General features: G+C 52.7%; 1 protein-coding gene across 1 annotated transcript in view; it reads right to left on the reverse strand.

Moving 5' to 3' along the window:
* The window catches only part of HMCN2 (hemicentin 2), a 145018-nt gene that overhangs the window by 89574 nt on the left and 43020 nt on the right, over nt 1-12424 (reverse strand). Inside the window, exons 16-22 of the mRNA XM_037797992.1 lie at nt 9884-10072; nt 9195-9290; nt 8764-8891; nt 4811-4955; nt 2959-3071; nt 2672-2831; nt 1077-1242 (exon numbers count right to left, since the gene is read on the reverse strand). Of these exons, the coding sequence (XP_037653920.1) occupies nt 1077-1242; nt 2672-2831; nt 2959-3071; nt 4811-4955; nt 8764-8891; nt 9195-9290; nt 9884-10072 (997 nt within the window). The remainder of the gene's footprint in view (nt 1-1076; nt 1243-2671; nt 2832-2958; nt 3072-4810; nt 4956-8763; nt 8892-9194; nt 9291-9883; nt 10073-12424) is intronic.

A 12424-nucleotide genomic window follows, 5' to 3' on the forward strand; every position in this document is an offset into this window, starting at 1 on the left:
GAGAAGAACAGAACAAAATTCTAGGATTGCAAAAGCAGTTCTCGCAAATTTATGGCTCCCGGTTGGTCTATTGATGCATCACATCAAGGAGGAATGAACAAATAGGAATGTGGTCCCCCGTTTCAGCAACAAGTCATAAATAAACAAGCATCCAGCTGTCTAGCACCCGGCCAAGGAGCCCAGGACCAGGCTTTCTCAGAGAGGCACAGCTGGGAGCAGAGAGACCCTGCCACCACCCCTAATGGGATATGGGGGTGGGGGGCACTGCAGACACAGCCCCTCACAACTCCCGATCCTCCAGCTGGCACAGGCCCCCCACCCCCCACCAACACACTCAAGTGTGCATGGATATCAGCTTCAAGGTTTGGAAAGGCCCCACCAAACAGATGTTCTAAGACACGGAGACGTGTGTAGGTGTCAGGGGGGTTGAGGGGCTGCAGGGCAGGCTGCCCGATGACCTTCTCAGCCTGGAACTTCTCAAAGACCTTGCCAGGGCTGATGTCACCGTGGTCCCCCCTAGAGTCAAGGGTCCCCAGGGCTGTCAAGGCCCATTTGTCAGAGAAGCCACCATCCCCAAGCCCCCTGTCTTGCGGTACGGCTCGGTCTTGCAGGATGCCCAAGGCCAGCCAGGCTCCTCCCTCACCGCCTGCTCACAGGATCTCAACGTGGGGCGTGCAAAGGCTGCAGATGGGGGAGAAGCCCTGAGTCAGAAAGCAGGTGTGGAGGTGGCATGTGTGGTGGTCAGGACGCCGTCCCCACCATGGCTCTGCTCGTTTGTAGCTGGGTGACCGTGAGCAACTCACCCCCCCTCCCTGAGCCTCCGTTTCCTCAGTTGAGTTCAGGTGACGGGGGCTGTGTGCCAGTGGCCAGAGCATGGTAAGGCTCAGAGCATGTTACTTCAGAGGGGGATTCACCCTTAGTGTCCCACATCTATAGTGGTCCCCTGGGGCTTCAGGGAGTCCATGGAACCCTGCGGTGACGTGAAAACCTGGTCTGCGGAAGCGAATGGGCTTCCCCCAGGGTCTGACAGCCCATGCTCTGCCTCTCACCCAGCCCGAAGCCATGAGACTGGTTACCTTTCGGCGACAGGTGGCACAGGGTGGGCGTCCTTCGTCCAGGTGACCACTGGGGGTGGGGAGCCCTGGGCCTCGCAGTCCAGGGTCACCTCATTGCCAGCCTTAGTGGTGACTGTCAGCGGCCCATCTGCATCGCGTGACCCATTCACCTCAATCCTGGGCTTGGCTGTTGGAGATAAGCAGGGACTGTGAGCAGGACAGAGAAGGAGGGGATGGGGGGCCAGGAGGAGAGGGGAACAGCTCCCCCAGGGAGGTCCAGAGGCGTGGCTGTGTGACAACAGGGAGCGTGGGAGTCTCCAGGCGGGGCTTGGAGCCCAGGGTTTCGCTCCATCCCCACACCGCCGCTCCACAGCCACCCTCCCTCTGGAAACTTGTCTTTCTTTGATGACCATGACAGTGTCTCTCCTCCCACAATGTCTACACCTCTGCTGGCTTCTCTTTGTCCAGTGTTCTTCCCCAGGGACGTTCTGGCAGGTTTCTACCTTCTTCCCCTTTATTATCCCATTTATCCCCATGACAGCCACCAGATCATTCATAAACTCTCTCTCTCTCTGGCCCTCTCAACCCTGGTTGAATTATCTGTGCATGTCACCTCTCTCTCATCTTCCACTGAAACTCCTAGATAGCAGAGATTACATCACACCCCTCCTTCCTCGGGCCCCTCCCCCTGATTTCTAGTCCGGTGCTGGAACCGTGAAGGCACCCGAGACGTGTCTGCAAACAACAATTAAACATGCCAGCCAGTTGCGGACACCAAAGCCCATCCACTCTCACACGTTCCCCTGCACTATCAAATCATGAGTCGTTAGTTCAGAGAGGAAATCCATCCCCCCTTTAAAAAACATTGCAACACAGAAATATTGGCTCTAAGATACATGAGAGAGAAAGATTGGCCTGTGCATTTGTTTGCTCATCCCAGGCATCTGTGCTGAGTGCTCAGCCCTGAGCTGGGTGCTGGGGAAATAGTGGCAAAGGAGACAGGCCCAGCCCCTGTCCTCATGGCGCTTACACTCCATGGGAACATTGGCACCCAGCAGCTCCACACGTCATCAGTTATTTAACCACAGTTGTGATGAAGGCTGTGAAGGTGACTTGACCTGATTAGGGAGATCCAAGAGAGCTGAGAGCTAACGAATGGGAGGGGTTGGCTGGGACAAGAAGCAGGGAAGAGCATTCCAAACAGAAGGAACTGCACTGCAAAGGCCCTGAGGCTGGAAGGAGCATTCAAGAAAATGAAAGGAAACTAGAAGGATTGGGGCACCGAGAGCTGGGAGAGAGACCAGAGAGGGAGCTACTGGGAGAGAGGGGAGGTAGGCGGGGTCCAGGGCAGGGCTTGTGGTCTTTCCAAGACTTGTTAATGTGAGTGTTGGGTTACAAAGGGCTGGGTTGGAACTGCTTGGGACTGTGAAAGGAGCTCTGGTCTCTATGCTTTCAGAGGAGAAGAATTTAGAGACAGGGATGACTGGGGTTGGGGAAAGGCTGGAAGGTCATGAATCATTAGGATGCAAGGAAGACACAGGTAAAGCCAGACTGTCCATGCCCCTGCCTCCACGCCCACTGAGCTCGTCTCCCAGGACTGGGCTGCCATCACTCACTGTTCACGGAGAGCTGCATCTCCTGGCTGGAGAAGCCCACGGTGTTGGTGGCAGTGCAGACATAGGCCCCTGCATCCCGGGCGGATGGCTGGGCGATGAGCAGAGTGCCGTCCTTACTCACATCATGGTGGGGACCCCCAGGACTCAGGGTATTGGTGTCCTGGGGCAGAGCCAGAGGTGACATCAGCAGAGCCACCACCACACCCCATGATGATTTGCATAAATCTCCCCATAATGCACTAGGGCCCACCTATCTTATTACCCTCATGGTAACAGGTCCTGCCTACCTTGGTCCAAGTGATGGTGGGGGCAGGAACTCCCCAGGCGATGCAGGGAAGAGAGGCTAGGACACCCTCATTGGCAACATGGTGTGTGGCGGTGGGCTGGATTCTGGGTGGCACTTTTAAAAACAAATCAATTTCAACAAGAGTAATAGAGTTGTCCTGTTACCTACGGTGGCCACTGCCTGAACTCATCCCCCTAGACAGAGGGCAGCCTGTGGTGTGGTTGGCATGAGCTGTGCAGCTGATTTGCTCTGGGACTTCGGGTAAACCACTTAATCTTTTTATGGGGAATTTCCTGATCAGCAGAAGAACTAAATTAACCCCAATTCCCTGCCCACTCCCTAGGGGATGAACAGATGAGAAATGGAAGAAAACAGTGTTTGTGGAACACAGTGAGCTTTAAAAGGTGTCAAATCGTTTCTAGCAGCCATCCGGATTTGCAGGCATAAAAACTGTGGTCTCTAAGAGATGTGGGAAGGGAGACAACGGACATGTAAAAGTCCGTTGGGGAAGAGAGAAGCCAAAGGCTCCGACAGCATGAGAGAAATGCTCTCTGGGTTCTCCCAGGTGGCCAGCACCCACGTGGCTATAAAAATTTGGTGAATGGAAATGAACTGAGCTGAGAGAGGCCGTGCTGGTTGGCGCCAACCCCGTGAGCCTGACTACACCGAGCTCAGAGTCGGGGACAGGTGAGGCGGTGAAGCCCTCCGCGGAGGCAGCCGCGGCCCAGCCCAGCTCCGCCGTTTGCTGGCCACATGGCCTTGGTGAGACTGTCACCTCTCTGAGTCTCAGTTTCCTAACTTCAAAATGTGGGGTCGATTAAAACCTACCTCGTGGGGTAGTTATGAAAATTCAGTGAAAACAGATTTGGAACCTAGCAGAGGACTGGCACATGGGAAGGGCTCAACCACTGATGGCTGTTAGTAACTGGAATTACAGGAGACAGGCTGCCTGGCCAGGCTTGGCCCTTCTCTGAACTTTGGATCTTCCTCTATCAGATGGGGAATGATGCGTTCTTCTCCCTCAGCCCTCGAGGGGGTGGGGGGTGTTATTAAACCAAGGAAACAAACAAAAAAGAATATTAACATACTCAGTAAATTACAAAATATGACCAAACTTAGTTTTAAAATTCTCATCTTACATAAAAAAGAACAGTTGGATGAGTATAGGGAAACAGGGGCTCCCAAAAGCAGGTGGGAGGAAAACTGGCAAAATACATTAAAAGCCCTAAAAATGTCCACTCTCCATGATGCAGAAATTAATTCCACATTAATGAAATTCCCTAAGGAGAGAATTAGTCATACGGACAAAAGTATAGTTCAAGGGCAGTCATCCCATGATGTTCACACCAGTGAAAATCTGGACACAGGGTGAGTTAAATAAACACAGTGCATCCAAATGGGGACAGTGCAGTTTCAATGGATGCTTTTAAACATTTATTGACAGGGAAAAGTCACAATACATTGTCAAGCAAGAAGCTCAGCTTGCAAGACAATAATAGAATGTGATCCCAGTTTTGTTTTAAAATATTTATGTGTACGTGTATATAAAGAATTTATGTATAGTTATAGAGATGTAAAATATGTATCTAAAGAATATATCTAAATAAGTTATATACAGAGAGAGAGTGTGTGTGGGTGTGCTTATATATGTATAAAGTATGAAGAGATACAGACCAAAATGTAAAATCTGGTTATTCTTAGCCAGTAGTTTTATGAAAGTTTGGGGTTTTTTTTGTTTGTTTGTTTTGTTTTTACTTGTCAAGTCCCTAATTTTCCTCCAGCAATTTTCTTTCTGCCCTTTCCCATCCCCTACCCCCACCTCCACCCCCACCCCACAGGGCCGCGGGCCTCACCCTGGACAAACAGCTCCACGTCCCGACGCTGAGAGCCGGCCAGGTTGGTGACCACACAGCTGTACCTCCCTGCATCCTCCTGCAGCACCTGGTCAAGGTGGAGGCTGCCATCTGCTCGGGTGGAATGCCGGCTGCCAGGTGGGAGCTGGTGAGGATGAGGAAGCAGCAGTTTGGATGGCAGCCTCTCTCAGAGCCAGCTAAGAGGGAACCCCAGGAAATGGCCCTGCCTGCCAGGTCAGCAGGGACAGGTGCCCCAAGAGGCCAGGGGCTCAGGGAAGGTTGAGGGCCTGGGGGTGCACTGTCTGCTGGGGCACCCTCAGGTAGGGCCCGACTTGTCCACCCCCACTGGCCCTGCAAGGCCAGGTGGACCTGCTCACCCCTGACCCCAGCTCTGGCCTTGACCAACTGGCCCAAGATAGGCCAACTAGAGTCTCAAATGGGAATGTGGAGTTGGGGCAGAGCCTTTAGGCAGGGGGAGCTCTGAGGCATGCAGAGCAGAGTGGCCCTTCCACAGTGTGACCCCAGACCAGAGGACGACCCCCCTGCAGGGAGAGAATGGAGAGGTGCAGAGAGGAGCAGAGGAACAGTCACTTTGGATGTGACCCCAGAGGGAGGAGCAGAAGGCATGGCTCCTGGTGGCTTCCCACCCAGGTCCATCCCCGCCAGGACCAGGGTGAGGTGGGGAGAGCACTGATCCAGAATGAGGCACGGGAAAACCTCGTGAAGATTTCCAGCCAGTTGTGCCTGAGCGAGGGGCCCCAAACACCTTTCCATAGAGCCTGAACCCGCTTTTGGCAGCCCTGGTCCTTGTCCTGTGAGCCCCAGCTGCACATTCTGTCCTCAGGTTCCAGGAGGGGCCCTTTTGGTCTGAGTGAGCTTGAGGGGGTTTCAGTCCCCACTGAACTCAAACAGACTCAGCACTTCTGGCCGTCTGCAGCCTGGCACTGGTGAGGCCCGACATGCTTTCCCAGCCCTCCCCTTCCCCATGCATCCTGCAGTTCTGCTCAAGGAATCGTCTTCCAGGGAGCCTCCTTGCCACCCACCACCCACAGTGCAGTCCTGCTCAGCCAGGTCTGATTATGCAGGCACAGAGGTGAGTCATCAGAGGGCTCCACCTCTGCAGAGCCCGGAAGCTCCTGAGCTCAGGACGCCCCCTGCTTCACCATCACACCCATCGCATCACCTGCTCCGCGGCTGGCACCCAGTGGGTGATCAACAGGCATCTGATGAGTGAATGAATTTCTAGCCCATGAGTAAGATGCTGTGCTAGGGGCTATTTGGGGTAAAGAGATGAATAAATAATATCTTGGTGTCAAAACGCTTACAGTTTAGTTTAAAAAAAATTTTGAATGCAACTATACATCTGATTTTTAAACTTGGCTGCACATTGAAAACACCTGGGGAAAATTTTAAACTAACCACACATTTCCATAGTTAAAAGAAATAACAGTGCCTTGGTCTTTACCGCCGAGTTTCTGATTGAATGGGTAAGGTTGAAGCATGGCCGCTGGGATTTTTAAAACCTCGCCAAGGTGATTCTGAAATACAGCGGAAACAGGAGGGCCGCCTAGAGGAAGACTCCTTCCAGCTGGGGAAAATCAGCAAAGGCCTTTGGGAGGAGGTGCCATTTAATCTTAGAGCAGGGTCAGCACACTTCCCCTGTCAAGGGCCAGAGAGGCCAGATGGTCTCCCTCTGTCACAACTGCTCACGCTGCCACTGTAATGCAAAAACAGGCCCAAACCATAACCAAGGGAGTGTAGCCGTGCAATTGCAAAAACAGGCAGAGGAACTGTCTCTTCATAACTGACAGGCAGTCAGCCTCTCCCAATCAACAAATGAACAGACAGACAATATGGACTCTGCTATATTTGTACATGGGCATGGTGTAAATATGTGATGAAAGAAGCCAGTTTGGACTTATTCTCATGTAGACACACTAGAAGAAAATTCAGAGGTTCTGTTGGTTATAAATATTGTCTATTGGACACCAACAATTAGCTGAGTGTCCAGAATATTCACAGGTTTGGAAGAATTTATTAGTAGCAGAGGCCAGATCTGCTTTGACTTAACGCTTGCCTTAAATATACGTCCCACTGGTTTTGCTGTCATTCTGCCCTATACATTCCTATCAATAAGTTTAGTTTGGTTAGTCCTCAACTAAAAACTTCATGAATTAAGGACTTTACCTTCCTAACGGTGAATCTTGTTTAGAAATTACCACTCATATTTATGTACTTCATAAACACAATTTAAAATTGTTACAAATAAATGTCAGACCATATCATGATGTTTTAATTCAGAAAACTAGGTATTGTGATTCACTTATAACTGTTCTGACAGTGAAAACCTATTGCTTACGTTTCTATCTCCTTTTCTAATTGAACATATATTTAATTCAGTAATATTAAAAACTATAACTATAATGTCAGAGAAGACATACTCTATCCTTATCAAGATGTTTCGCACTCAGATTTGACATCAATTAGTTGATTTACTGGGATAGCAGTTGAGTACATCCCTCAATTTGCTTGTATGAAAAATCAGGTTTTAATAATTGCATTGCATTCCTTCTCTGACGTATCAAATGAGATAAGGTAGATGAAAGTAGTTATCTTTGTGATTTAAAATATTCATCACTCAACAGTATTAGTTGGAAAGTGGTGAATTATTGACTCAGGCTACCTGTGAGCGCCCAGCACATTATTAATTGTTTGGTAACAATACATGCTAATTGAGCTCTGGCCCAAAAGAACTCTCCTAATAAAAGTTACCTTTGAAAATGTATTCTGGACACTGACGCCTCTTTTGGATATCTTACTCATTCAAATAAAATATAAAGTATGAAACTAAAAAACAAACAAAACAGGCTGAGGGCCATACTGTGCTGACTCCTGCTTTAGGAGCTTTCGAAGCACAGGCTGTGGCATCAGGCAGACCCGGGTTCAAGTTCTAGTTACGGGATCTCTAAGCCTCAGTTTCCCCATCTGTAAATGGGGAAGGTGCCTGCAGCACTCAATGTCCCATTACTCTCTCACGACTGCTGCTGTTACGAAAGGACCGGAAAGAGACAGCGGGCAGAAAGGACCTGGTGGCAGAAAGCATGAGCTGACGCACAGCTGTGGGAAGGCAGGGGGTGTATGTGGGGAGCAGTGAGTCTCTGGCATGGCAGGAACATAAGATGGATGTAGGGAAATAGCTCAGGTGGGGGGTGCTGGGGCAGAGCAGGCGAGGTGGGCTGAGGGGCTTGTCCTGCCTTTGGGAGGCCATGCGCGGCCCTGGCTGTGGACACTGTAGGAGGCTGCGGCTCTAGCCCGAGTGAGAAAGAACAAGTCCGGCACCAGGGCAGTGGGCTCGGAAAGGATGGCCAAGAAACTGCTGCCTCTTCTGCTTGTCTCCTAGCCCTTCAAGTAAAACAAGGTGCAGGTCCCCCTTTATAGCACGGGACTCCTGGCATGTCCGAGGACAGGGCAGAAGAGTTGAGAAAAAGGAAACAGCAAAGAAAGATGAACAGAAGAGGAGAAATAGAAGAAAATAAAATCAGTGTGAGTTCATTAAGCAACCACTGAGTGCCCAGCAATATACTAGGGATCAGGGGCAGATAGTAAACTGGTCACTGTCCCATCTCTGCCCTGGAACAATCAGAACAGGGTGACGAGTGCGGTGTTTGTGCCACCACTGGCTCCCACGTCTCAGCCCGCAGCACTAACTGACCTCCAGGACACCTGGCAGCCACCATCAAACCATCGATTGCCAGGACTATGGAGGACAACAGGTGCTATCAGCGCATTGTCAGAGAAGGTTCCCGAAAGAGGCAGGAAATTGAGAGGGGGAGGAAGAGGACATTCTAAAAAAAAGAGGAGCAGCAAAGTGGAGGCTGGGGCCTGAGCGTGACCAGCCCGTCTCTGTCCCCAGGCGCCACTGCCCGCTGCCCCCAGAGGAGCCTGGCACTCACGGGCTGGCTGGCCTTCAGCCAGTGCCTCTCCGGGAAGGGCCTTCCAGCCAGGATGACGCAGGGCAGGGACACGGGCTGTCCCTCCAAGACCCGGGCCACAGAGGCACTGCTGGCGATCTGCGGGGGCACTGTGGGCAGAGAAGACTTGCATTCATCCAGGGGACAGGCCCCCCGAACACCCTCCCCCTGCCCAGGGGACCTGGTAGACATATCAGGACTGAGGATCCTAAGGGGTCTCACAGGGTCCCAGCACACTGCCCAGGAAGTGGGGATACAGCTGTTTGTCTTGGAGGACCTGGCCATGGGCACAACTGTCCCAAAGGATGGGGTGGCCATGTGGAATCTCCTTGAGGCTGCCTGTGGCCTGGCTGCACCCCCAGGAGGTTCCCGCCTCCCCCTCCTCTCCCTCTTCTTCAGATCCACCAGCAAACCGTGTCCGGTGACGAGGAGCCGGGCCTCTGCCTGGATATTCCCAAAGACATTGCGAGCTTCACAGATATATGAGGCCTGGTCTTCAGGGACCACACCTGAGGGGCAGGGAAGAGACAAACCTCATGGCTGAGGCATGCCCTGGCTCCAGCCCCCCCAGCTCTGGCTCCCCCTGGGGCAGAAGCCAACCCTGAGCTTGGCTGCTCAGCCCCACAACCTGGCCTCGCAGAGAGGTTCAGGTGAGAGGACTGGGACAGAAGAGAGAAGAAGGATTGGGGGACAGAGCCAGGCCCTGGAAGGGTGAGGAGGCCTCTGCTCATTCATCTGGAGATGGGGAATAATTTATCAATACCTGGACCTCGTGGCATGGGGGTCAATGAAATGATGCAAATAAAGCATCCAGCATCAGGCCTGGCACATAGTAAGCGGTAGCAGTAGAATGTGTGACGGGAACCATACAAAATGCTTTACACATATGACTACATTTAACCCACACAACCCTATAAGGCGGTACTGTTACCAAACCCAGGTAACAGGTGGAAGACCATGGGCTCTGCAGACCAATAATAACCACTCTTATCACCAGGTTCAGAGTATGGAGCCAGTGCCCAGGCTCACCCAGCCTGACCCATACGCCTCAGAAGCAGTCCCACCTCTTGGGCCCACCCTCCCCCCACCCCTAATCTCTTACTTTCGAAGAACAGCACCCCTGAATCCAGCTGCCCAGTCCTGCTGCCTCGCCCGGGCGCCAGCGGCTGGCCATCTCCACGGTGCCAGGTGACCGTCGGGGGCGGGCGGCCCGTGGCCCGGCACGTCAGGAAGGCGCTCTTCCCAAGTTCTGCAGCAACATCCCGAGGTGGCTCCGTCATCCAGGGAGCATCTGCAGGTTGGTGACCTGTCAGCCGCGCCTGGTGGCTGGACCCACCTGGCTGCCGGGGGACTGTTCTCGTCCCCTTCCCATCTCTGGGAGGCTCCCCTCTCCCAGCCTCACCCTCCTGGGCCTGGGGAGACTGGTTGAGTCACCAGTGGAGAGCTCTTGGGGACAAGGACAGAGGGGGTGGCCCTTGGCAGTAGGAAGGCCCACTTGTGTGGGGTCACAGGGGCCTCGCTTTGCCAGCTGGCTGTGCAGGAAACAACATGCCTGCACCTGGCTGTGACGCCTCCCAAGAAGCCCACCTCCAAGGGGCTGTAAGGCAGGCTCTGGCCACAAGAATGTGTGTGTTGCTGGGTTTGACCATGACCATGGCCGGCAGGGTGAGATTTGCTTGGGGGCTGGGGGTGAGCCCCACCGCCTCGCAAACACCCCCCACCTCCTCCTGCCTCCCAGGCCACAGGGGGCTTGCTTTCAGACGTCTCCTGGACTCGCCTCTGGTTTGTTTAACCCCCAGGTCTGGGCCAGGCCATCCTCTATGGATGGAGAATGAGTCCAGGGAGGACTGGCTGGGCTCAGGCAGCCATTCCCATGGTCCCTGCTGTCTGAGCCAAAGGACCAGCCTCGTGAGGGATTATAGATCATCTTTACTTTCTTCTCTACGCCTTTCCATGTTTGCTGAACTTCTTGCAACAAGCATGTAAAGCTACCCCCAAAATAAAACATGCTCAGCATAAATAATGTGACCTTACCATTTATGGTCCAAACTGGGACAATTGAGAGTGAAAATAGTAATAATTGCATAGTAATAATTATATTGCCCTGGTCTCCTGAGTTATAAAAATTTCAAACAATACCCAAGAGATGAAAATTTCCCTAATTCTTGACCTACCTACCACAAGTCCTGCACCCTCCCCCAAAGGTAGTTATAAGTAATAGAGTGCAGTATTTCTTTCAGACCTTTTTCTAAGTATCGTGCTACTTTTATAATCGGTGGGGGTGGGGGAAGGGAAGCAAGTTTTTTCCTAAAACAGAAACTCGATCCTTTGTATTCTACGACAGGCCAAGAGCAGGTCCAACCCCTGATGGGCCCAGGCCCCAGCTCTAGGGCCTCCCAGCTCCATCCTGGGGTCCCTGAACTGAGACCCCACCCCCCCACCAGGGAGGGCCCTGTCCTACTTTTAACCCGCTGAGTCCAGTAGCATGGAACAGTGTCCACCTCTTTGTTCTTTCTGTCTCTCAGAAATATCCCCCATTCATCCAAACTATGACATCAAAATCCCCTCCCAGCCTCAGGAATTAGGGAAGTTCCAGGAAGCTATAAACACAACTTGGAAAATTACTGCAAAGAGGAAGACAATCTTGGACCCAACCTCAGACACCACCCGCACGCCTCTTTGCTTTGTCACTGGGGCCTGGCAGCTGCTGTGGCTCAGGATCCCTTAGCTCAGGCTCACCCCAGAAAGGGTCACTGGTCCTGCAGGGTTTTGCCACCCCACCCACCCACCCACACACTACTCCTACCCTGGGTAGAGCTGAGGCTCAGCCCCATGGCCGGGGACCTGGAAAGCCTGCCTCCCTCAGCACAGACCTACCAGGCAGGCCGCCTCCTCCAGGCAGGCTGCTGTCCTGCGCCTTCTCTCAGACTAGCTCTTGTCCCTCCTGTCCTCAGCCCCCAACCAGCCCATCTGGTCCTGACTCTGGGATCATCTGACATGCACTCTCTTCCCCATTCCCTTCCTAGAGCCTGTTTCTGAACTTCCCACCTTGGAAGGGAACACATTCTGAGAATAATAAGCAAATAAGAAGCAGAAAGGGTAACATATGGAATACCCACTACGAGATACGCATTGCAACAAGTGCTTTCAGAATCCTAAGTTCATTAAGGGTTTCAATAGACCACTTTACAGATGAGGAAACTGAGGATCAAAGAGATTAAGGAACCTGCCCAACGTCACAGTTCAAAGTCAATGGCAGAGCTGGGAACCAAGCCCCAGGATGGCCGATGCTAAAGCCCAGGCTCTCGTCCACTGTGCCCTCTGTCTCCCCCAGGAACAGGGGGACAACTTGGCAGCTCCCCCAGCAGAGTCACATCCACCTCTTCCATCCTCCTGCAGGGGTGAATCCCAAAGCAGCCCAAATACCAGACTCAGCTCCCGGCTGGGCCTCAGCCAGAAACTTCTCTGGGGCTTCTCTTTGCAGTCACCCCCCCTCCTCATCTGGAGCCCCCCAATTAAGGCAGGACCCCAGAAGCATCTCCCGCCAGGCCTCTTGCTGTAGGGATGGGAGACTGCAGCCCAGATGAGGGCAAGGGCTGGCCCGAGTGCTGGAGCACATGAGGGAGGGGCCGGCCCCCAGCCC

This window comes from Choloepus didactylus, chromosome 10 (genome assembly GCF_015220235.1).
Source record: "Choloepus didactylus isolate mChoDid1 chromosome 10, mChoDid1.pri, whole genome shotgun sequence".
NCBI classification, from domain to species: Eukaryota; Metazoa; Chordata; class Mammalia; order Pilosa; family Megalonychidae; genus Choloepus; species Choloepus didactylus.